Source organism: Centroberyx affinis, unplaced genomic scaffold (assembly GCF_046629955.1).
Source record: "Centroberyx affinis isolate AG114_WGS23_722 - 3 ecotype Tasmania unplaced genomic scaffold, CSIRO-AGI_Caff_v1 ptg001948l_1, whole genome shotgun sequence".
Lineage (NCBI taxonomy): Eukaryota > Metazoa > Chordata > Actinopteri > Beryciformes > Berycidae > Centroberyx > Centroberyx affinis.
Genome location: NW_027280305.1, coordinates 189,316 through 215,649, shown reverse-complemented (window position 1 = coordinate 215,649; position 26,334 = coordinate 189,316). Strand labels below are relative to the sequence as shown.

The following is a 26,334-nucleotide window of genomic DNA, read 5'->3' as shown; positions in this document are numbered from 1 at the left end:
ATGTGGCCAGTTGTGTGGACATGAGCTTAAAAGGAAGACTTTCATGGGTAACTAATAAGATCCATCATTTGCTGGGGGTGGGGGAGGGCTTCCCTGAATCAGTGCTTTTGATTGGTTTTGTGATCACTGGCATGTAATGTATCCAATAATAACAGTAACACATTTTGTTTTCTAAAGTAGAAAAAATACATTAAAGGATGCGTGAGGCCCTAGGCATTTGCCTATTCAGCCTATAGGGAGAAGTGGCTATGGCGATGGAATGTGATTAACATTCTGAATCAGATTTGGTCAAAGTGATCTGACCATTATAAGCTACATCTGGTCAGAGTGAATTAGTCTTGTTTCTGATGTAGTCCTAAGCGTTTCATATGCTACAGCATATAGCCCATATAGCCCACAGCTCTCATCACAGAGCTTTCATTGCTTCACTAATGTTACTTTTATCTTCTAATTTGCTAATAGATTTTTTTATTTACTTGTACTTGAGATAGATGAAGATCAGATGAACACCAACTCCCGAGCGGCGTCAGTTATGGTGTAACATAACTCAGTATGATCTGATATAAAGCGGACCCAGCCGTCCCTCGGTGAGTCAGTCAGTGAGAGGACACTGACACCGGCCACTGTTTAATAATTGAGGTCTTGACAGCACCTTTGCTTAAGGAGCTAATTGGAGCGGACAAACCAGAGGTCAACTGGTCTGAAGGGAGATGGTTAATTCAGCACCACGTGTCTGTCGCTCCCCGCAACGCAAGCAACAAGTGATGTTCAGCTACTACACACCAGATTATAGGACTACATTCACAATACTGCTCATTGTCACCCAGGTGGCACAGTGATACCAGCTCTCATTTGTGGCCAATAGGTTGATTTGGTCAGTCCTATTGTTAGTATTACCCCACCCACCCCCACACACACACACACACACACACGCACACAGAGTTTATAAAGAAAACCCGATATGACCATGCAAGACAAGTGAGAAAATTCAAACAAGTTTATTTACAAACACAATACCAGTATAAAGTAAGATCCAGAATCAGTTAAGAAGCACTGTGTTATACATTACCGGCTATTCAGTACACAGACCAATTCCCTTGCTGTTCCATTCTTAATTCAGTTGTGTTGTCTATAAAACAATTTAGTGGTTCTAAAATTCAAACCAAAGTTTTTTTTGGTGTGCTCGTAGTTATTGAACTCATATCTCTTGTGCATATATACACACACACAGAGTCTGTATGACAAAAGAAAGGATCCTTTAAAACCTTAGCAGTGATGCCCTTTAACTATAAATGATTTAATGGACAAGTGAATGGCAGATCATGAATAGAACAAAATTGAGATTAAACAAAACAACCATAGAAGTTTCCAATGCTCAAATGCACAATGATATCAAGCATACAAACTGAATATTCACATTTCAAAGGGGGAGATGACATAATGTAATGCAGTAGTAGTAGTAAAAGTATCATATCATTTCACAAAGGGGCAACAACCACTTTCATCCTTTCATCCATCGTCAATGAAAACGGCATCCAATATTATACAATTCACTTCTAACAAATCCCATTCGTTTTCTCGTGATAAGGTTCGTGTATATCTCCAAAAGCACTGTGAGCTTCAGTAGAGGCTTACGTGTAAACATATTTCAGTGATCATTGAAGCAGGCACACACAAAGCCAAGTATAGAGTAAAGTCATGCACAGCATTACATGGTTATGAATGGAGTTCTATCTTACAGGGAACAGGACTTTAATAATTCCAGTAGAATATAAGAAGAGAACTGCGCATGGATTCCTGTATCTTGGAGAGTCTCAAATGTCCCTTGATTCAGGAGACAGTATAAGAATTAGTTTGACATTGATGTACTTTAGATAAGCAATACACATGGGTGAATTGCATATCCGAAAGAGGGTTTGATATCTCATAAGGCAGCATGGCTTAAGACATGAATGACAGCGAGAGGCTGGGTTGCTCAACAGTGCTCTGTGATTCTTGACTAATCGGATGGCCTTGGACGTTTTGCTGTGGTGGCGTCATTATAAAATAGCATATCTGGCTTTTGTCCAAAAACTGTGACAAGCCGAAAAAACACTCCCACCATTTTGCACCAGAAATATCAGAGGGATTTTTCCAGTGCTTCAGTCAAATGGGAAGAAAGTAGGCCATTGGGAAAAAAAAGGCCATTTGAAGAGAGTAGCAGTATTTTAAAATATTCACCCAGTGAATTTGGTGAATAGGAAATAGATTCATAAAGCTACGCAATTAGAAGTTTCATCCTATTTTTTTTTTTTTTTTATCTTTGTATTTTTTTGGATTAGCTCAATATCAAGGTTCAGGCTTTTTTTTTTGTTTTTTTTTTGTTACACAAACATTAAAAGCTGCCACGCCCACAGAGTGTCTGAGAGAAAGAGCGGGAGAATGAGGGAGCACAAAGAAACCTCAGAGAGAGAGAGAGAGTACGAGGGACACCCACAGTGGCCCTGCTTCAGCGTAAATACTTGTGCGACGTTGAGTAGAAAACAACACCTCTGTACAGCAGTACCACTGAGCCACTAGAAAACGTCACGGAAACGACATCACTAGGAAGACCACTTTTCACATTAAAAACAAGCATCCTACGGTCAGAGAGTCAGAGACAGTCACAGTCGTTGGATTTGCTAAGTGAGCAAGTTAAGGTACACATCGAGTAGAGAAATCATATTGTTGGCATTAAAGCAAGCAACCTTAAAACGTGTAATGGAACTACAGAGAGCACAGTAGAGTACGCTCCAAAGGCCATCTCTCTATTTCAATACTGAGCCATCTCATTCGCTGTCCATCAGATAAAACGCACCTTAAAAAACGGATGAAAACTAAAGGGTAAAATGTTGAGCTTCCACAACACATTATAGCAGAAGAAGAAGATCTCGGGCGGGCGGTGGGTGATCAGCTGCACTGCCCGGTGTGAACGTTGATGATGCCGCGCGTGTGCATGTGCAGGAAGTTGAAGATTTCGTGGGGCATGGCGTGGAAGCCTGGCCGCGGCTTGACATTGTCATAGTAATGGTGGGTGATGAAGATGCCGGAGGGGTTCATGGGAAACGCCCAGAAGCCATAGAGGTGGACCTCCTCGCACATCTCCATGGCCGCCGTCACGAGCATCAGGCCGCTGCTGAGCCGCTTGGCCCGCACGCCCTGCACCGCCCAGAAGCGCTGCACGTTGAGCAGGTACTGCGGGTGGAAGAAAAACACGCCTCTCTGGGAGTCGAAGTCGTCCAGCATGTACTTGACGCGGAAAGAGACGTCGGTGTTGCGGGTGTTGTAGAAGGCGGGGAGAACCACGGAGGAGTTCTCGTAGTTCTGGAGGACCTCGTAGAACGGGCGCCGCCACTTCTCCAGCTTCTGAAACCTGGGGTGCAGTGGAAGTGAAACATGAGACGACAGAGACCAAAGGAGAGAGAGAGAGGGAGCAAAGGAGAGAGAGAAAGACACAGATAGAGAGAGAAAGAGAGAGACAGATAGAGTCAGTCTGATTTCACACTCCAGAACCAGATTCATGGTACCTCTCAGTAATAATGCTTGGATTTATCGTCACTAGATCTGTTTTAGTGCCAACATCAGCTGAGTACTTCTCATTGATGGGTGGTATGTTGCATCTGTGGAAAAAAAAGAAATATCCACTATTAAAGGGATTCAAACATATTTGATTTAGCTTCTTTGCAATTTGATATTAGACAAATTTCAAACCAGGCATTAAATTAAGGATTTAATCCTATATACCTAAACACAAAATCTGCTGAGTCAATCTCCTTTCCACATTTGCTGTTCTTGATGATGCCGCCATTTCCAATAACAGCACATTTCTTGTACTGTGATTTGGCATACGGCATATCCTGGATGAAACAGACACAGGTTAAAGTCAGACAGACAGCATAACAGGGAACAGGGGTCTTGAAATCAAATTAGATCCATCACAGGGTTCAGTAACATGATGATTCACTATACTGGAACACAGCAAACACATACTTATGAATATGCTTTATTCGCAAACAGGTGGTATGAACTCACATCTGGGAACATTTTGAAGACCTCGGTGGTGATGGGAAGGATGCCACTGGTGTCCACCTCATACCTCAGCTTGGTTCCTGCAGGCGTGTTCCTCTTGGTGGTGAACAGAAAGGAGGGAGCGTTACAGCACCGAGACAGAGACATCCTATTGGAGGATACCAAAGAGAGGGGAGAGTTAGACGACAACAAAATCCACATTCCAGCACCCAGACAAAAACCCATATGTAAAAACCCAGCTTTTGGGAGCTGGGAGCTACAGCTAATGCTAACACGCTAATGATGCCGAACCTTCAGAATAAAGGCTCCTCTAAAAAAAAAAAAACCTGTGAGAGAGAAGGGGTGCGCACAAAACTTTGCGGGTTAAGAAGTGACTTCTGGATGACAGAAAAGTTTATACTTTGTCTAAAACATTCTGTTTAACCTCACAGGTTTTGGTATATTGCCGAGGAACCTTTACTCTGAAGGGTCGGCGTCATCAGCGTGGTAGCATTAGCTGTAGCTCCCAGCTCCCCAAAAATTAGTGAGTTTAGTGAAAACGGAAGAATTTATTGGTACTTTTATGGTGCCGTAGACATCATACTAAGGCCAAGGACACTAAATAAAAGTTTGAGCCACCAAGGAGCAGGTGTTTGGAAGGCGACGCTAACTGAAGTTCTGGTAGGTGGGTTTTTAGAGCAGCCATTGGCTAATGTACGTCAGAAGCAGAGACAGTTTATGTGCAATTTGTTGTGCAAATCATGGGGTGTCATGTAGTCATGTGTGAGATCCAACTAATCTAGACAGGTTCATTCCTTCGGATATACTATTTAACATATGAAGACTATTTGCTGCTGAGTGGTGCTTACTTGAAGTTGTTGGTCTCCACTTTGTTCTGCTCCCACTTACACACTTGCAGGTTTCTCCATCTCTCAAACAGCTCTGAGGTTTTCACCCTGGCAGACAGAGAGATTTGTGAAATGCGGCTGGAAGGACGATGTATTTAGGATTAAACATCTCTCTGCAGGGGCAGTAAATTAAAGGAACATCATAAATGGCTTAAAAAGGCAGACGGAGGGACGAAAAGGAAACTCTGAAGACTCTGGTACTGTATTTGAATATGCCACTTCTCATAATATGCCAATTGACAGCTTCGGGTGCCGCTGGATCTAGGAGTATCTGGGTACAGACTGTAGCGATCTCGTAAATACAAAGAAGATGGTGTTCTCTAGCACATCTCTAAATAGCTGCCCTTGAACTGACATTTCCTTCAGATGATTGGAAGACGTGATTGGCTCTGGGAGGCAGCAGCAGGGTTGCATGATTACGTTGACTGGCTGGCAGAGCGACAGCAGTTGTTCTCTGCCACACTCAGACTGGCACATGGCCTCTCGGCCACAGCCTACAATGTGTGCAATAATGAGGCCCGGCAGCCTGAGGAACATGCACAAAAGGTCACTAGACAATGTTCACATTCATAAAATGAACCATGTTCACATTCTTAAAGTACAAGAGGAAGGATGCTGCTCAAATGGTCACAGTGTTACATCTGAGACTAAGAGATGGGAGCAACAACTTTCAGTTCTGGAACTGGCATGTATTGACAATTGCATAGCGTAGCGGCAGTATGCGCTCTACTGAGTGTCTAGTCTAGTTGTTTATTATGTAGGTCTGGTGTGGGCAACTTGTTGTTTGCTATCTATTAGCCAGTCGCAGTATGTCTGCTGCTCCACCACTTGATGATTTCAAATGAAAACTGGGGGATCAAACTTATTCATCAAGTTCACCAGTCATCCAATCGGACTTATCCATGCAGGGTTACAAGCTCAATTCAGATGAATCCTTGCCAAATTTTGTTCAGCAGCTCTTCCATTTTTTGCAGGCTGGTCTCAGATTATGGCACACATGAACCGTGGGAATGAAGCCAAAAAAGCGTTGAGGGTTGCATTAATTTACTTACTTATCAGGGCGATGGACAATTTGTGCACAAACTCGACAGTTTACGATGTAAAGCAAGATTTGACAGACAAACAGGCTCAAGATATGATATAACTTGTGATTACGATACAAATGGTTGTGAGCAGAACCTTAGTTCAGAAAATTGTTTGCTATCATCAGTATTTTCAAACTGAAAAAATGCATCTCTTTTGTTTAGGTCAGCTAAATGTAGACTTCATAAATTAGAAACTGTCATGCTTAATATTAATTTCAAAACTGAATAGCCAGTGTTCACTTTTCAGCATATTTTGTAAGCTGTCAGTGATATATTGATATATATTGATATATCAACGCTCTCAGAAAATCGCTGTTGTCATGTGAAAACCTCATAACCTGTTTAGGCAATTTTTACGTTTTCACTTACATGCTCTTCTATGGGTTGAGAAATTGTACAATTTATGAAACCCTTTCAAAACTCATTATATAAACTCAAAAACTGTCATCAAACATCTTCATCAAGCTAAAACCGAGGATATTTTACATGCTGGAGATACGATGATTTCACCCAAAAGCAACAAAATGGTAAGGGAATGCTGTCATCATTCTTTTGAAGGTCCAACTGCTAATATATTATTCTTCTTATGACTATTTAGATTCTATTGCCAATTTGTACGTTTATCTCCTCAAACATCCCAAATTTTTACTTTATTAGGAGTATAAAATTCTTACTTATTCCATACTTGCATTAATCAGGTTGTGAATTTTCTTTCGGCCTGCCTGACAGGTGCTTGTAGATCACTTCACTCCAAGAAGAACTAGATCTCATACTAAATGAGGTTGTCCACCAGTGGCGAAGGCTATATCCTATAGAACAGAAGCATAGCGTTGTCGCTCTTGGCTTGTGAACACTCACATTGTCAGGACTTTGACATCCATAATCTCCTGCCTGAGCTCCTTGCATGCAGTGGAGTTGTAGTCATAGGCTCCATCATATGTGTCCAGATACCTGGAGGGATACACACAGTCATCCTCTTGCTAGACTTGCCCACACACTGGGCAACAGAACAAAAGTCTAACTATATACACTAACTAGATAAAATGCAATATAAAACAGTGAGTTGGGAAGACACAAAAAGGGACAATATTTTAGCTTTACAAAAAAAAACGTCTATGGCTTAACTTTATGAAACACTTGGAATATCAATCTGGCATTGTGGGATGACAATGACGGAAGTGATGCAACTTGCCGTAGGTCAAGAGAAGGTAGTGAGACAGTAACATACTGTATGCTGGACACTTGCACCAGCTTCTATTGCATCTTAGTCTAAACCAATGTGACACACTTTACACTGAAGACTGTAAATCTAAAAAAAAAAATACAAAATAAATAAATAAAAAAACATCTCACACTTTAACTTATTTTGAGTTAGGATGAGAACTCACACGATTAACACTGGCATTCTGTGATGAAAAAATATTAATTTACAACAACAGAAACAAAAAAAACAGTCTGAAAGGGAAAAAGAGGTATAGTGCATAATTTGTTAAAATGGTTCCTCTCTTATGGATAAGGTGAATTTGATGACTATTGTGGTGTGCAGTCTGGTGGTTATGAGTAAGAGAGTATGTGTTTTTGTGTGTAAGGCAGTAAAATTATTAGGTTTTGGGAATATTGACAGATATATACTACATAGAAATTACATGACAGTTGTGCTGGCTACGATGACATGACAATTTGACTGGACAGCTGATTTCTGGACATTTTGTTGGGATCTATATAACATGCACACTCACACGTACACACATGCTCATGCACACATATAATCATAATGTAGAGGCAATCATCATTCTCACTTTTGGAACTGAACAATTTAACCAAATTTCATTTAACTATTCTTGAAATAGAGCTAAAGAATATGAGGTTGGAAATCTATATATTAGATTAGACAGAAAACAACCCAATAAATCGTCATACTGAAATGGCAACATTAACCAAAAGCACACAAAAATCATGTGTTTAGTATGGTGGTGTGACTGTGTTGTGGTGGATCTGACACAATGGCTTCTGCGGAGAAAGCTTTGAAGACAAATTCAACATTTTAATATGACAGGAAAGAGTTTTATTTGGTGGAAACTTTAAATTAAGGTGCCCATAAGTTGCCATTTATCTGTGTAGTGATGCTTCATTTATTACAGTACAACATTGTATTTACATGCAATCAGGTTGCAATTTGGATTAAAAAAAAAACCCTCAACTCTCTGTGTGTGTGTGTGTATGTGTGTGTGTGTTTTGGGTGGGGGTAGTTAGAATGGAGGGTGAAGGGGGAGAAGACCGAAACAGTCAGCCTAACATTCTCTGTTTCTATATTTGCACCATACTATAGTAATTTTGGGCAGTAGCAAGGGATTTCTCATTATGCTACAACAAATTTACAAAAAAAACAACTTGCAAAAAATCACTTTCTGCGAGACTAATAATCAAATTTTCACCACTGCACTTTGCTAAAACATTTCCAGGAGCAGATGGTGTATGTTACCTGTTTTTGTTCAGTGAGATAATGAGGTGCTCTGATCCATCAGTACATTAAAATTCAGTGTATTTTGGTTAGTGCATGCTGTCGACCTCGAGCAGTGTAAATGGATTCTGAGCAGATTCTGAACAGAGATCAAATTGTTGTGTTTATTTGCACCATTTTGTTTCCCCTGCTGAATTAAACCAAATGCTTACTTGGAGTGACATAAAATGACTGTGGTAAAATCACTACTGCAAAATGGCCGCCGAAAGGTGCCGTGTCAAGTGAAAGCAAAAGACTTTCAAAAGACGAGATGGAGGGTAAACTGTGTCCCCACACAGTAAGAAATTTTAGGATCAGAGGCAGAGAAATCAAAAGCACCGAGCGGGAGATCCTCCCATCCTCTGCATGCCTCCAACACTCCAAGCAGACACTTCACATTATTACATTTAATTACATCTGCAGTCACATTATAATACAATTTGCTGGCTTTTGGTTTTTGCAGTTCCATTTGAATAATGACCAAAACAACTCTATTGTCTAAAATATGTAACTACAAAACCACCGCTCAAATGTTATCAAGTAACATGCAAATACAACATTGTTTCAATACACATCTTTGTTACATAGACATAAGGCAATAAATAGGCACTTCAGTTGTTAGAAATGTAATGTTTTACATCCCTATGTTTTCATATCTTCCCAATTATTTTGTCTTATTGTGAAAAACCCTCATCCCCAGAGCGTTGCTCTCTTTAGCCCAAATCTATAGTCTTCCTTTCAGGGTTGGGCCGAGGGCCACAGGAGTGGGAGTCTAATCTCCCTCTAGCTGCATTTAAATAAGCTTGTATTACATAAAGATATTGATCCATTCAGCAGCTTTGGTGGAAGCTGCCCTCTCTGTGGCGCCTTCAAGGAGCCAGTGTCTACTCTCTCACCTTTGGGTGGTTACTAAATAATTAAAAACTATGAACTATCTTTGGCCACCATGCATAGAATGTAATATCTGAATGTATGGAAATCATCAATATCTAATCATTATTATATCTTCACTATATATCCATTTGTAATGTATATCTGAGGATGATGTGCTCCTGGGAAAGATCAAAATGTATATGTTTTCTCATTTGACCTGTTTATTATGCTGTTGACTTGAGTTTAATGCCAAAGTGGCAGCCATCACAGTGTTCATGTGGGTGAATGAATGTTGGTTTGTCATATCAGAGAGATAGGATGAAGGTGGGTATTTTGGAAAATGGATAATATTGCAACATATTGCCTGTGGCTGTGGCAGTAAAAATGAGGTGAGATGAAATAATAATAATAATAAAAGAACACCATGAACAATATGACAGAGAGATGCATTAAAGGAACAAGATGCTGGTATGAAATCATACAAGTAAGGAACAATGAAACTGGTTGTCTACATCCACCTGATGATGCAGTGTATTTCTGAGTTTTTACTGAGAGGACGGTTAGAGCGGCATGTGTCCTACATTAATTTGAAAGAAACTTTATACTTTGACTTAGGTCTATGGCGCTTGTTTTAGCTAAGATGATGAAACTTTTGCAAGTGTTCTCTGTTCAGTTCTAGAGAATATCATCTCAGTGGTAAACCATACCATGCTGGTTCAAGGCCAATCCATGTAAATTAGGCTGATATACTTGGAGCCAGCATTTTACCACAGCGACTGACATCTACTCTTCAGGCACTGGGACCTTGGAGCTTTGGGGAAACCTCGTAACAAGGAAAGTAAAGTGGAAAAAGGGTAGTCCAGGTCGCGGAGAGAGACAATGCAGATGTGAGAAGGGGAGATAGGGGAAGCAGAGAGAAGTGTCCACACTATGTACATGGCATACACACAGAGCTGTGCAGAACACATGAGACACAGGTTGAGGAGGACAAGGCATTTGGAGATGGGTGCTGGATGGGACACAGAGGTACGAGGAGAAGCCAGTACATCAACAGGAGAACGTGGTTCAACCAGCTTCTCAAGAGGGGGATGGGGTCAGCGGTCGAGGGGGCAAGGTGGAGGGGATCAGACAACATGCAAGAGCAAATCTGAAGTGCAACCACCACTGAAAAAATACATGAGAGTTTATCCCTTTCAGACTAATGGAAAAGAAAGAGGCATTCTTGGGTTTCTGTGAAAGTACTTAAAATGCCTTCAAACTGGCCTACCTGTGAGAGCGTTTTTTTTTCTTCTTAATATCGGCTAGGCAGGGTGTGACTATTACGGAGCTCTGTGAATCTGGCTGAAAATTCTGACGGAAACATCTGTCAACATGCAGACAGGTTAAGTTAGAGTTAAATGTGTGACGTATAGTCCTGTGACATTATCACCCCTGCTAACTTGCTTAAATGACCATCCTGCAGATTTCAAAACAAGTAGAAAAAAAAGACTAAATGTGCTGCGCTTTCTGTTCTCTTTCTCTACTTCTACAACATCTGAGGAGACTGAGGTGGGCGCATCAGCGGCCCAGTCCACACACATGCAAGGCTGGGTCATCATCACTATGATGGATTTGAAACTTGTGTTCTCTTTCATTCTATCTCTCTCTCTCTCTCTCTCTCTCTCTCTCTCTCTCACTCTCTTTTCTCAGAGGTGTTGTGCAGTCAGTCACGCTGGACAGGTACCTTTTCTTCCCATTTCTGGCAGGCTTCAGAGATCCGTCATCCGAGAAATTAACGGGACCGGTCCAATTTCCTGTCTCGTCCCCTTTGAGTCGGCTAAACTGTTGCGCACTAGTAAGAAAATGAGTCAGTTTATTTGGGATTTATTGTCCTTATTGTGCAAACGTCAAACACGTACAACCAAACCCATTCATCCACTCACAAAACTCACGTGTGCGCACACACACACACACACACACATACACATATACATCAAGGGGGATCAGCTTTTGGCTCAAGAAAAACAGTCAAAATATGACACCAAACATGGTTAGAATGACTTTTAGGTAATGACACCATGGTTAGAATGGTTATTTATGTTCTGCTGGGCTGTTGCCACTGCCCCGAGTCTGACAGACACATTAACACTCTGCAGTATAGGCCTGCAGGAATGTCAGAATTATAATGCACTATATTAAAATCACAATGAGTTAAGGGGGGACAATAATCGGTGCCAATGTTTAAATTTACTGTGAATGTCAAATTACTTCTAAGTGATGTCTACACATTTGGTAGGTGTGGATAATACCATAAAAACTGTTGATTTAGAACATGTTTCATCCAAATATTTGTGTTCGTAAATAAGATTAAAGGAGATTAAATGCAGTTGGAGAACAAAGTGAATTTATCAAAAGAGGCCATCTGGTGCAGGTGGCTCATAGTCCTCAAAGCGAGAGGAGGCCATTAAATGCCTTCTGCATAATATACCAGCCAACTCCGAGGAGATGTGGTGGGGAACACGTGCGTTCTGAGCATGTGCACAGTAACATAAATAAGCCCCGCTTTGGGTTGACCTCCTCAAGTGAGATGAAGGGCCGAACTAAGGTTAAACTGCCAATATCAGGGTCTCATACTGTTTAATCCTGAATTTAGTCCTGAATTTGAATTTAGAGTCATTAGATCACAATTTGTGGAAACACTATTCACGTTCCATACATAGACATCTAATTGGTTCGGCACTCTGAACCACACAAATAGTGTGCATACTTAATGTTTTAGAGACATCAGTGGCATATAGCTCACCGTTCAGAGGTGCTGAGCAGACTCCAACACCTTTTCTATTTTAATTAAATAATAATAATAACAGCTTTCCTAATATCTGTATTTGTGTAATATGTGTGGAGTCAAGGCTGAGTTTGATCATGAGCGTTAACATGTAGCAACACCTTCACTCAAAATGTGTAAATATAGCATAAGCGTTATTATTGACATTTTATGCAAATATCCCTGTGTGAGTCATTTCCACATGAGTGCACTGTGGGTGTGCTAAATGCAGCAGAGAGCGGTGCTGCTGGAGAGATTGTACCTTTCTAAGCACATTATGTGATAGAGCCCACATCTCTAAGGGACGGATGTCAATACTGATCTGCAGGCCCATTTGGCTTCTCTGAGAGCCACTTCAGCATCTCAATAACACTCTGCCCCTGGCCACGCTGCAGAGCAGAATAGACTAAAGTCAGACACGGACTTCAGGCCTTTGGATCAGGACATGTACCCGAGAAGAGGACAGCTGTCTGTTATATAAAATGTAAAGCTAACCAAAGCTGCATAATTACGTGACTGATACGCTGATCCTAATCATCACCAAAACACTATGTATACTGAGGCTTGATTTCCATCTGAAATGTAATGGGTTGATCAGTGAGTCCAGTCCTCTAACTTTTCCAAATTATCTCTACCACACAGAAGTCACACACTACTGATATTTTCCCATATTTTGGCCATCAAAGAACCTCTGTTTCATCTCTGGAGAGTTGACTGATACACTAATAAGGGTGTGATTAGCTCGGACTCAAAGATTAATGCAGTGTCTTGAAACCCAATGTTTGGAGCCCATTCATTGCTCAGTTGTGGCCATAATTCAAACCATGATCTACCCATTAGATCAGACAAACAACAAGCACAAAGCTGCTCTGCAGTACGTAATGTTCTCTAATGCTGCCCTGGAGCAACATTAATTCAACTACAGAGAACATCATGGACGTTTCCAATTGGATTCTGCTATCAGGGCTTTGAGGGTAGAACAGATATTGACTGAGATGTCCATTAATGTCCCGGGGTAATTATCGCAACCAGTAAGGGTTCCTTAAGTGCTTATCCAAAGAGAAAATTCAACCAAACATTGTGGCCAGGCACATTATTTCTAAAGACTGATTTAACCAAGTTCCTCATATCTCGATCTTGTTTACTCTAGATTAACAGATCTGCAGGGAATCACTCATATACAGTATCTGGTATAAATTCTTTGACTCATAAATTATTGACAATGGGCTCTATGTACCTTTGAAAATCAACATGTTTATGTACAATCTGTCATCAGTATGATTTACATTATTTAACCAGATTGTAAAAAAAAAACTGATAAAAGCACAGACAGCTACACAGAATTGGGGAGGTACAACCCACACAGATAAGACGTCAAGAAGGGCTCATTCCTTCATCAGAGTCACATGCACATCTGGCCCACAGTTTCCCAAATTCCAAATCCATTAATTTTGGATGATTTAGTTCAGCCTATGTCTGCTGGGTTTCTCGTTCCCCCCCCAGGAGCCCTCGCTGCCACTTGTGCCAGCGGAGGGTATTTTTAGAAATCACCCTTTTCATGTCAAGTGGAGTTGAAGGAAGTTAATGTGCCTCCATCTACAAAAGTGGGTCACTCGCTGTGTATTATTTAATAATCTCCCCGCCATTTTACGGCCCTATAATCTCTGCTGCCTACATCTTTACCCTGAGGGATCACTGTTACTGTCATACGCATGTAACGCTAAACACCCCGTGGAAATTCAGGACCACATTAAATCAAACACAACAATACTCATGACATTGTTCGACTGTAATGTGCATGTGGGCCTACATGTCAAACTGTCCCGTGCATCCTCATCCATCTAGAGCAGTGGTTCTCAATGTGGTGGCCCAGGGACCACCAGGGGTCCTTGAGAGGGTTCCAGGGGGTCCCCAGCAAATTGATGAATTGTTAAACTTCACCATTATTTCATTTACAAGACGTTAACACAATTGGACAATGTAGAAGAATGACCGTTTTGATCATAGTTTCACTGTTATCGCTCTACCTACAATGCAGATAGTGATGGAATTCTGGATAAAATCACATCTGACAATAAAAATATTCGTAGATTTGGGTCAGAGATACAAAATTTCATCTAAATTGGGGTCATTGATATGAAAAAGGTTGAGAATCACTGATCTAGAGGAGGGAAAGTCAACCTCCGCTGTCGTCTTGGAAACACTGAACACACAAATCACCCAGGGCAATTCAAGTTCATGTAAGATTCATGAAACGTCTGAATTGTTACGCCCAACGTCTGTTCCCAAAACCCATCGTCCTGAGCACTGCTCGCCCCAAAATGTCTCCTCTACTGCCTCTCTAGCCCACTTGACTTCTGGTCATCAGCAGAGATGGTTTGGCTGTGATACCCTGAAACGTAAGAGGATGTGCTAAATCCCCCTGCCTGCGTGTTCAACAGTGTTTGGCAGGGGAAGCACACGTTGGCTGGGTGTGGCTGCACCCATGGACTACGACTTCTGTTTATGGGGAGGTATCATAAAGTGACATCATTTTAAAAGGCTTGGTCATTCTCTCTCCCTCTCTGTCACACACACACACGGATACACACACACACACACACGCACAGACATACGCACACGCACACACCGTCTTTCTCTATCACTTTTACTCTCAAGCTTTCTCATTCCTCTCTCTCTCTCTCGCTCCTTCTCACTCGCACTGAGGTGTGTGTGCAGACAGATTGTAGCAAAATGGCTGCCGCTGAGCCCACTGGTTTCTGTTGTGTAGCTCGTTCCCCTCTCTCCTAGGTGGAGTGCTAGGAGTAAGGGCGCAGGCAGAGGTGCGTCTTGGGGCTGAATTCATGCATCTCCCCAGAGAGGCCAGGATGCCATGAATGCACACAGTATATCGTTAGACCGGCCCAGCGGGGTGGCAGGGGAGGGGGAGCTGTGGGGAGCAGTTAGTTTGCAGCACATGTATGTTTGCCGTGAAGCAAAGCCATAATGCGCTATCTGTAAAAAAAAAAAACATATCTGGAGGTGGGGATCAAGTTTTCTGATTATTCCTTTTTGGAGTGAGATTTTTTTCTTTTTTTCTTTTTAAACCACCTATAGATCAAACATCCCAGCTTCTCAGCATCTGCTCGTCTCACAATGAATTTTGTCTCAGAATGTGATAATGAAAAAGGTTCGTAGGCCATTTGGTAAAAAAAGAGGTCTCATAAATAGGTTTAGTTGAATGCAGTAGTGTTGTACAGGGTTCAACTCAAGAGCCCTTATCAGAGAGATAAAATTGCTGATGCCTACCTAGTGTTGCAGAGGTATTACAAAACATGGCTCTGCAGTGGCTTTGTGTGCAGCCTGGTAAAATGTTAGGCTATATTTATCAGGGACCAATAAGAAATACACATCATCTTTAATATGTTGCTGATAAGATGTTTGGTATAATCATCAGCTCTAATAGACTTCTGCTGTGTTATGATAATCTGATACCCTTTGTAAGATGTAGGCTATGACCAGTCAAGAAGGCTGAAACGGAAAATCAAATAAAGATCTTTAAAAAGAAAGGGAAAACATTACCATACACAGCTCGAGCACTGTGTATGGCATGAATGTGATGCTTCATTTTCAGAAAATATCGAAAACAAATCTAATGAAAATTGTTTATATGCCACTGGGAAAAAAAATGGATGGTTAATTGCTATTGTTCTTTTCAGCCATTAAAGCTTGTTTTCCCCATACAGTGCGCCCCAACCAAAAGGCTGTAAAACATCCAGACTACTCCTCCCTCATTTATACTGAACAACTGTGATATTTACATTATTGTGATCAAATCTAAGTAGTAATCCTACTACAAAACGGCTATTAAGGCATGCTTTTAAAGGCGGAATATTATCCTTACAGTGTATGGCACTGTAATCTGCTATAAACAATAAGGCCTGCACTTTGATTGTCTATTGCTGGAACACAAAATTAATCAACACTTACCTCTTAATGTAGTTTTTTCCATAGAGAATCTGCTGCAATAGTGTGACCAGTCCAAATGCGCAAATAAATATGAAACAAAGAGACCTATTGCCGAGTAAATCTTTACCCGACGATGGGTCGGAGTATCCCATCCTTCGGCGCAGCATCCACGGGTCCCGGTAGCCCCAGGTTAGGACTCACTCTCCGCTGCATTCAGGACCAGGACCGCAGGTTTCTTGTAACCGCTGGAGAGGACATTGTCCATCACTTCTAGGCTATTGTACAGCTCTGTGTCCACAGCATCATTGGTCTTGATTGAAAAGCATTGCTATTTAGCCTATCATCAATTGTGATCTCAATTGTAGTCTAGAAAGATCATTAGGCCTATGTTCAATACTGTCTAATAGAAATAGTCTACCTTCATATATTTTGCAAGCAGATGGCTTGTAAATCGTGAAATGTCCCGTAGGAAATTATTGATATCTATCGGAAATCCTGCGCTACTCGTCTGGACGAGGTGCAGTCGCTCGGTCGAAGGCAGGCACTGCAGATATTATCCAGATTTAAGCGCTCCATATGTCTAGAATAAAAGACGAAATGTTAAATTAGTTCTTGCAAAGGCATCAATGTGAAGCGCTATAGGCTATTTTTAAATAATTGATATGAGCTATGTGCGGTAGGGAAAAAAATATATAGGCTATCCTTCATGCTTCATCTCAAATCTGAGCACGGTGGTGCGTGACTGAACTGCAAAAGGAGGAGGCGCCGTGGTGCTGATGATGCGCTTGTCTCAGCCTGGCAGCCAGGGGCGCGCGCCGCGTTTCAGTAAAGATGCTCAACACTCAGCCAAAACCCAAGGTCACGGCGTCCTGCCCAAGGACACACCTGCGTCATGAAGTCATGAAACACATTCATCCGTCTAAGTGTCCCACTCTCCCCCTCCGGTTGGGGAAGGTTGTGTAGAGAGCCAGGCGCTAAATTGGGCGAAGTGGCCTCTGGCCTTCTGTCAGATTATCGAATATTACATTTTCACTGTTGCATAATTTCAAGTGACAGTAAACATACTCTGGTTAAGCATCCAATCACATTCAAGCTACATGAACCTACAAATAACCATTAAACTGCAGCAATATATAAGAAAGGAATACACTCATTTAAGTCACACACAACCATAGGTGTGCATCTGAACAAAGGAGACAGATGGATTATATAGAGTAGGGAATCATTAGGAGTGAGCTCAGGTGAGAACGGGCAGATCCACACCATGGAAGCGGGTGGAGGATTGCTCAGTAGCAAGGCTCTATTCTACAGAGCAGATACATTAAAACAGCCAAGAATGAATAGAAGCATTTTCTGGCGCAAAGCAGCTTGGCTCAACATTACACAGCAGGGCACATTTCTCACAGAGCACTATTACCCATGATCCTCTGTGACCGCCAGTATGTCTCTCTGCCAGCAGCTACAGATATTGGTAAGTGCCACAGCCCATAGTGAAAGAACAATAGTGAAAAAACAAGAGTAGAAGAAAAAGATAAGATCAGAATCAAATACAGAATTCAAGTATTGCACTGTAAGTATTTGCATTTGTCTTGAATATTGCACTGTGACTGAATGATGAATAATGCTTTGCCCATAGAGATGACTTTGACTTTATTAATTCATGCTTGCAGTAAGGTGTACTAAAAACAGTACAGAATTCTACATGAAAAACTGTGAAATTGTAAATCATAAACATAAAAAGAGCACATTTGTACGCATGAAACAAGACAAAGTACAAAAATATATAAGATTAAAAGGAAATTAAAAGATTTATTATCTCTGTTTTATCTCTATGGCTTTGCCCACCTTCACCAACGGTGAGTAAATGTGTGAACACAAGGCCGGGTGATGCTGAAAAAGAGCGTGCATGTTCAGCAGAACCCTTCCCTGTATAAATAAAGTTTTTAAAATGCTTGGAGGCAAGAGAAAGGGCTATAACAGAAGCAGTGGTAGGAGACGAGGTAAAAAAAACAAAAACAATAAGCTGAAATTAAGCCTTTAGACAAAAAATTAGAGCTGTTGGCAGGAGATCTACTGCTAACTCCTGTTTATGATAATCGCTGACACAGGCTGATCAATCAATAAAAACAGTGAAAAAGAACATTCAATCAACACAGGAGACAGATAATAAAATCAGACACAGTCACAACACCAGATACTGTCAAAACAAGCTCATGTGCAGTTATTAGTGTTGCAAAGATCAGTGAGTCTTATTGTCCATAGTTTTTACTACTGAGGGAATTAATGATTTTTTTAAACTTTAGTGTGGCCTTCCTGTGACTATGTATAGAGTATAATAAAAGAGTGAAAGACAGCTTATCAGACTGTGTTACTTTTTCCACTGCTGAAGGATCCAGGCTTTCTGCTCCTTACACCAGTTTATGTGTCTTTGTGCGTTGGCCTTGGATACAAGTGGTTTCAGAATAGCAGCCCTGCCATCAATACCAGCTTGGTGAAGCTCATGACTGTATTACAGAGGTAAAAATAGATAAGGCTTTGTGCACAGAGTATATTATTGGTCAAGAGCTGCTGGAGACTGCAAGGAGGTCATCAAAGCTAAAGTGAAAATATAAAAAAGGATCTTTACTGAAGACCGTCATGAGCTACACACGTTTCCCATACAGCTCTATCAGGCTCATATAAGGCACAAGAGGTCAGGGGCCGTATCCACAAAGCTTCCTAGTACTAAGAGTTGGCCCTAGTGGTGAAATTCTAAGAAAACTCTGAGAGTAAGACTTAAGACTAGTAAAGATAAAAGCTATTCACAAAGCATCTTAGCCCTTAAGAGAGCTCCTAAGGTGGAAAACTGTTAAGAGTAGAGAGGAGGACTTTTAGGAGCTTAGGAGTTCCTAAGGAGAGGAGGAAATGGCTGAAAGACACAGAAAAGACGCATTAATGCTATTGTTATAAAGTCATCACAATGTTAAGATATTTAGCAACAGGTAAACAGTGCAGCAGTGATAATTTAGGTTTATGCAACCACATAGTAGAACAATCACACAAACAATCACAGCTCCTTCACAGCCTGTGACGCAACCTGTTTAATTCCCACTGGACGGTCGTACCGTGCGCCAACAAAACAGCAGCTATGGATAGAACAAGTTTTCTCTGTAGTGTCTGGTCACTGATGGGACACACGTCTGCATCATCTGATACTCATGTTCAAAAATCCTATTCATATAGGCTTGCCAATATAGTCTATAAATTATACTAATACTACTGAGTCTTGAGCCATTTTCACCAAATCTTAACATCAAATTACATTACTGCATTCACCCAAATAAAGGCAGAATGCTTCAACCTGTGAGGACCGTACAAGCATTAAAAAGTACCGTTCGTATGGTTTTCAAAGATTTTGTCCAATGAGCTCTATTTTAATTTTATTTTTGATAGTATAAGCAAACCACACGTTAATATCGAGTTAATTGTGTTTTATCTTGTGTGATTCCTTGTGTTCATTCTGGATGACAAAAAGAGGCATGTTGATTTTTCTTGATCAACCAATGACAGCGTCCGAAAGAGAGCATCACACCTAGCAACGGGGTCGACCACACCTCCTCACTAAGACAAAAGTTCTTGTCCATTCCTTGCTCAGAGTCGCTCTGAGAACTTTCCTAAATCACGCCTAAGCTAGAACTCCTTGCTAGGAGGTTTTAGGCTAAGATAAGACTCTCTGAGAGGATTCTCAGAATGTTTGTGGATACGGCCCCAAGTCAGATGTATGAGTAGCAAATGTCATATCATTGCCTAATTAGCATACATAATTCAATTAACTAAATTACAATGACAAAATCCCACAAGTATTCAACCTCAGCAAACTGTATACAAAATAAAAATGCATATAGACACTACATTTGTTTAATATTAGAGATTAAATAAATATCAATACATTAGACATTCCACAGTAACGGGGAGGGATAGATAATTAATCTCTTACTGTTTTCCTCGTTATTGTTCTTACAGTTCTCATTACTTTTATTTCCTGTTGTTTTATTGCCACTGTATCATCTTGTTTGATTTTATGCTGGTCTGTAAAGCACTTTGTAAACCTTTTGTAGGAAAGTGCTCTATAAATAAAGTATTATTATTATTATTATCATCATCTAATGGTCCCCTGAAAGTGTTCATCATAAAGCTACTGCAGCATCATCATCAATAATGCATAAAAAATATCAGAGGAAGCAGCAGCTAAGGTCCAATGTCTTCTTTCAGCCATGTGGTTCTCTGCTGTTCAGGGCAAAGATGCAGTAAGCCTCTCTTCTCTGGAGGAGTTTTTTGACCATATCGCCCCCTCTAGGACAGGGAGAGACTTTTTTCAAGGCCCATGAATGTCTAAGTGGCTGCTGAGCCTCTGTGCTGAGCCATTGGACGAGTCAATGCGTTACCTGGAGTGGAAAACTGTTTGGCAGTGGGAGACTTGTCTGCGGCTGTTGTGTCCCATGTGATGCCTCTGTACTTTATAGGCGTGAGGGTTTTTTATTTATTTTTTTATGGATCTTGTGCCCTAATGATGGGGAAACTCAAAAAAAAATCTGTACTTTTTCACTCGAGCTCATGTTACTTTATTGGCCAGATGTATATAGAATAAAAATGAAACCTTTGCATTTAAACAGAAGGTTTAAGAAAAAAAAAATTTTCATTTGTGAGTGAGTTGTGTTTGCACTGAACTTTAATTAAGGTTTACAAAAAATGGTTACTGAGGGGACAGAAGTGAGTAGCTTGGAAAACTTTGCTACACCAATAAATGCACTACAGGACTATCCTGTGAGAATTGTATGCACATTTAGTTTCCTTTAGTTTACTTTAGTCCAGTTTTGAGCAAAATCACAGGTTTATCCCATACCAAAAAGCAACATGTGGAATGCGGTGTGTAGGCACATCCTTATGTGTAGGCTATGTATGGATCAGTTTTCCCATATTTAAAATAAATATGGGAAATTTGTGGATACATTTAATGTCATTAAGGGGGGAAAAGATATTACAATTAGGCTATATTCAGGTCAAAATTAACTCTAAACTGAATCTATTAAACACCACTGTGTGTGTGCTGTTGAACCGAGATTCTAATTTCTTTATCTTTAAATAAGAAATATAAAAATATAAACAAGAAATCATTAAATTCATATGCCCCCCATTCTCCTGGTTTTTATATTATTTTACATTCCTATTGTCTTTATATCGCTTAATAAACGTTTCCTTAAGACGGGGGTCACATTTCTTTGTTACACAGGTACGGACGTCATTTAGCGCAACACAAACCCCGCTTCCGTCCTCTTTTCCCTCAGCCACCGGGCGAAAATGGTAAGGAGAACCGCTGGCAGAACCAAATCACTAAACATCTATTTAATGGGCCGTGTATTTGACATGGATTGTTCATATTTTGCTGTTTGTCAGACGTGGTTATCGTTTGGTTTAAGTATTTTTGAGATTAAACATAATTTTGATTATAAACACCATCACTAATGCATCCATCCAACGCGTATATTGCTAGCCATACAGTACTGGGTCTGTGTAGCGTTAGCAATGAGTAGAAAGGTTTTCATTCACAAGCTACCGAAGGAAAACAAACCGAGCTACTCTTTTACCGGCAGCAGCCATCTATTTTCGGTTAAAATGGCTGGGTTAATCGCTACGTTGTTCAGCAAAAATTGATAACACAACCGGTTAGCTAGTTCTCGTTAGCATCACTGTTATGTGCTTCCTAGGTAAGGCTACATGGCGAGCAAGTAGTTAGCATGGAAGTCAAGTAGTTAGCTGAAAGGTGCCACTATTTCTTGTTACTTCAGAGAGCAAATGAGAACCAGCTCCCAACCCTCTGTTGCTTTTGCAGTATCGCAGATTTAGGTTTTGTCTTACTGTGATTCAGTTGCATAGCAAATCCGTCATGACCAGGAGTTGCATCCTTCACTTTAGCAGAGCATGATGCACTACGTAGTGATAGCTACCTCTCGAGTCTTGTCAATGATGTTCTCAAATACAAATGTCTGAACAAATGATTTTCTGTGATTCTTACTTTGTTACTGAGACAAGACTTTGCACCCTAACTGTATTCATAGTTCATGGTGAGCTGCATGAATTGTCCCTGACCTCTTGTCTCTGCATTTCAGACGAAGGGAACATCATCCTTTGGTAAGCGGCGTAACAAGACGCACACCCTGTGCCGTCGTTGTGGATCCAAGGCCTACCACCTGCAGAAGTCCAGCTGTGGAAAGTGTGGCTACCCTGAGAAGCGCAAGAGAAAGTGTAAGTCACCTAATAGTGTCCTGGTGCTGTGACTGACCTCCTTTTTGTATTCCAAACCTATCAGGAAATGTGTTGACACTGAGATGAAAGGGCCAATGTGGCAAGATGCAGAAGAAGTGAAGTGTGTTTTAACTCTTAAAAGCCTCATTGATGTACTACAGTCTGTTATAGTGCTGTCTGTAGTTTGTCCTTTGAGATGCGGATGTGACGAAAACCATTTGAATGCCCTGTTTTGATTCACGGATGTTTATTTGTTTTGTAGACAACTGGAGCGCTAAGGCCAAGAGGAGGAACACCACTGGGACCGGCCGTCTGAGACACCTGAGGGTCGTCTACCGCAGGTTCAGGTGGGCTTTTCAGTAGATTTCCTTCACATGATCAGTGGCTGTTTGATTTGGAGACTGAATGTGGATATAAAAGTGGAGTTATGGGGTATGCACTGCAAGTCAGAAGTCAAGAAGTGGTTCTAGTTGGCGTCAATCTCGGAACCCATCGTCTGTCCGTCTGACGACGATTAGACTCTGGGGGCGACGGCCAATATTTCGGGGTTTCCAGTGTAGCCAGCGGATATGCGGGCCAAGACTTCCTCTTCCGTGCGCCGGTCATTGTTTAGTCCGATTAGCAACTTGAGACGCGAGAATGGAGTTGAGAGACGACGACTACGGCCGGATTGTTTCTTTGTTGGGTCCAGACGACATTTCGGCTAATCTCTATAAACAGATATCTGCATATGAGACGTCGTCTCTCAACTCCATTCTCGCGTCTCAAGTTGCTAATCGGACTGTAAACAATGGCCAGTGCATGGAAGAGGAAGTCTTAGCCCAGATGTCCGCTGGCTACACCCGAAACCCCGAAATATTGTCCGTCGCCCCCAGAGTCTAACCGTCGTCAGACGGATAGACGACGGGTTCCGAGATTGAGTTGGCGTTAGTTGCATGCTCTTTCTGCAGTGCAGCCTTGTTGCTATCTGCTTCAGTTCAGTGTTACTTCATGGCAAGTTTGTCCGTGTTCAACTGACAAAATTGTGTTTAGATGAAATGTGTTGTGTTGACACACTTCTGCAATTTGTGATGCCAAGAGATATCGGAGCCCGCAAAAAATCATTCTACATTGTACTTGTAATTACCGTTGGGAGACATGAGCAGTTTTTCCCTTTACAATGATTTATCAAAAACAAATAATGTAGATATGTAATTTAGCCATGAAAAATTTTAGAATGGTGAAAAATGTTATACACCAAAATATAATTCCTCTTTTTGAACTATTTTAAGCTAGTAGAACTGAATAAACCCAAGTAAGTTCAATATCTGAGCTAATGTTGGCTATTCTTAAAGGAACAGTTTGCCCCATAATGACTGTTCTGTAGTCTATCCACCAGCATGGCAGTTGAAACTGTTTGTACGGCCACCAAACACCCAAACGGTTGAAGTTAACTGGGTTCAAAGTTCAAAAACAGCATAAGATGACAATCAGATTTCTCTGAACAGTTTGTGCAGCTAATTCCAAGTGTCTTGTAGCCCAAAAATGGCACTGATTCCAACAAGCTGATGTTTACCCCATTGTCGCCTTTTTATGTAGCTCACTGTCCGTTGTGTTTTGAAAGTATGAACAGTCGCTTGCCTTGATTCACGCACACTGCAGCGCTCTGCCAGAAGGATCTGATCGCACCACCCGCATTTCGCTGGAGGTGCAAGGTGTGCTCCATCAGACACCTGGTGCTTGTTTGCAAGTCAAGAGCCATACTGTAAAGTATTCTGAAGAATATTGAACAAATCATCATATAAACACATTTGTGATTTGCGGGGAATGATATTCGGTAACATCCCTAATGTGAACCTGTCAGTGATCCCACCATGAGAACTGTTAATGCTGCTTACCAGTGATGTTGAAATAAAATGTCTGAACAAATGAGATCACTGTGATATCAGTCTTTTCACTGAGGTAAGCTGCGTTATCCGTAACATGAAAATGGTATGGGACACTCTGGTGTTTCCTTGAGTTGTTGAAGTGGGGTTTGGTAACCCCAGGGATCCTTGAGAGCCTTCCAGGGGTCCCCAGCAAAATGAAGAATACTTAAATTTTGCTATAATTTAAACCCCTAGAAATCATCTTAATTGGGAGATATACAGGTTAATATTGAAATCATACCATAGGTTTCACTCACAACATTGTACAGTGTAGACTGTTAAACATTTCATTACTAAATCAACAAAAATCTGCCCCTATGGCGGTGCCTGGGACAATCTCACCAATGGGGGTCGATGGGCTGATGTGCCTGTTTGGGATTCATGACATGGAAATGTTTGAGAATCCTTGAGTTCAGATGCCCAATATATTTCTACCGTATGGGTTGAATATGCACATGACCTTTTGTCATGTGTCCTGTCCCATCATCCTATACCATATCTGACTTGCCTGACACTGTCAATTTCGTGATATCTAAAGAAATGCCACAAACATTTAAATTGTAACAATAAAACTTGGAGCTGCCACTGTCATCCTGTTCAACACATGTTTCCTGTCTCTTTTTTATTCTCCAGGAATGGTTTCCGGGAAGGTACTACCCCCAAACCCAGACGTGCTGCAGTGGCCGCCTCCAGCTCATCTTAAGACACACACTTTTGGTTAAATAAATGTGCTGTTAAACTGAGTTTCTCTCCTGTCTGTTTTTTAAGCATTGTTGTCTGGCCAAAACTGGCCTGATTATTTTTCCAGCAGAAGTGATGGCACACGTGGACAGTGATAATGATAATCTTGCTTGACTTTATGTACACAGGGCATTTTACCTTTCCACTGAAGGCATTTCGCCTATGCAGGGATTCTCGAAGCTGATCATTAATGCTTCATGCAGGAAATCTTAATGCCATTAAACCTATACACCGTCCTTGGTAAACTCTGGTATGCAAAACAAGTTTTAATATAAAAAAAAAAACTAAAGAGACAAACTGAAATAGAACCATAAAACAATGCATTTGTTTCCATTTAAGTGCCTATACACTCTTGAAGAATTACATAGAATTGCAGTGCAGATGCATATTGACGTCACAGCTCAGCAAGAATTTGGGGTGCACCCTTCATTTCTACTATCTTCCAAGGGGGGGTGGTAGAGACAAGGGTAAAGTCATTACTCAAAAATTTGTAGGACATACTATTTTATTGAGCCCTGTCCTTCTCAACGTTTTCAGTCATCAGTTTTTGCTACTGAATGACTCAAACTTCAATGAGTGTGGAAGGCTTTAGCCTGGATGTCTGGGTCTTTAAAACATGCAGCCACTGGTTCAGGAAAAACCCAAATGTTTCAGAAAACTTCTTGTTCCAAAAGGTGTAGGGAATGCAGCAGTCATGCTTTTTCACAGACTTGAAAGAGTATATTTTGCCCACAATGTCTTTCAAAGCCATGTGTTCTCCTTCTGGTTTAACTTTGATCTTCCATCACCTGTCCCACTGTCAATAAATGCTGTGATCAGTTTTTCTGTTAGTTAGAAACTTTACTTTATTGTCCACAATGTGGAAATTTGTCTTTGGCTTCATCACAATCAACATGGATTTACAAACAAGACAATTGTAGAAAACACAAAAACATAGAAACATAAGAAAACATAACTGAAAAAAGCTTATTAACTATGCATTTAATATTTTAATTGCACTTGGCACAAACAATTTTCTATACACATTTTTGGTAGATCATGGTTGCCTATAGCGCCTCCCTGAGGGCAGGAGCTCAAAGGGTGGAAAGGATCACTTTTAATGTCAAGAGCTTTGTTCTTAGTGTTATAATACATATTTGTTGCTTAGTTACACCTGTGTCTTCCCAATGATTTTACTAGCCATGTTTACTCTTGACAGTTTCCCTTTATTTTTTACATTCAGGTTTCCATACCACATGACCATATTAAAAGATAAGATGCT

General features: G+C 40.9%; 2 protein-coding genes and 2 non-coding genes across 7 annotated transcripts; 3 read left to right on the top strand and 1 right to left on the bottom strand.

Annotated features, from left to right (window-relative positions):
• Positions 1 to 2,928: 2,928 nt before the first annotated feature.
• st8sia5 (ST8 alpha-N-acetyl-neuraminide alpha-2,8-sialyltransferase 5) lies at positions 2,929 to 16,310 on the bottom strand. Of its 4 annotated transcripts, XM_071530610.1 has the most exons (9): positions 16,165 to 16,310; positions 11,116 to 11,223; positions 10,660 to 10,755; positions 6,878 to 6,970; positions 4,896 to 4,982; positions 4,051 to 4,195; positions 3,763 to 3,875; positions 3,546 to 3,638; positions 2,929 to 3,391 (listed from the first exon to the last, which is right to left on the bottom strand). In XM_071530610.1, the coding sequence occupies exons 1-9, from the start codon at positions 16,308 to 16,310 to the stop codon at positions 2,929 to 2,931; spliced, it is 1,344 nt and encodes a 447-aa protein (XP_071386711.1). The 4 variants fall into 4 exon arrangements, with proteins under 4 accessions (XP_071386711.1, XP_071386712.1, XP_071386713.1 ...); XM_071530611.1 differs by lacking the exon at positions 10,660 to 10,755 and having other exon boundaries at positions 16,165 to 16,295; XM_071530612.1 differs by lacking the exons at positions 10,660 to 10,755; positions 11,116 to 11,223.
• Positions 16,311 to 21,438: 5,128 nt separating this feature from the next.
• On the top strand, positions 21,439 to 25,075 carry rpl37 (ribosomal protein L37). Its single transcript, XM_071530604.1, has 4 exons — positions 21,439 to 21,483; positions 22,290 to 22,425; positions 22,688 to 22,772; positions 24,966 to 25,075. Exons 1-4 carry the CDS (start codon positions 21,481 to 21,483, stop codon positions 25,033 to 25,035), a joined length of 294 nt encoding a protein of 97 aa, XP_071386705.1. The 5' UTR covers positions 21,439 to 21,480; the 3' UTR covers positions 25,036 to 25,075.
• LOC139653696 (small nucleolar RNA SNORD72) lies at positions 22,135 to 22,214 on the top strand. Its single transcript, XR_011696006.1, has one exon. It is a non-coding gene; the product is annotated as a small nucleolar RNA SNORD72 (small nucleolar RNA).
• On the top strand, positions 24,296 to 24,373 carry LOC139653695 (small nucleolar RNA SNORD72). The gene has a single exon (XR_011696005.1). It is a non-coding gene; the product is annotated as a small nucleolar RNA SNORD72 (small nucleolar RNA).
• Positions 25,076 to 26,334: the final 1,259 nt, after the last annotated feature.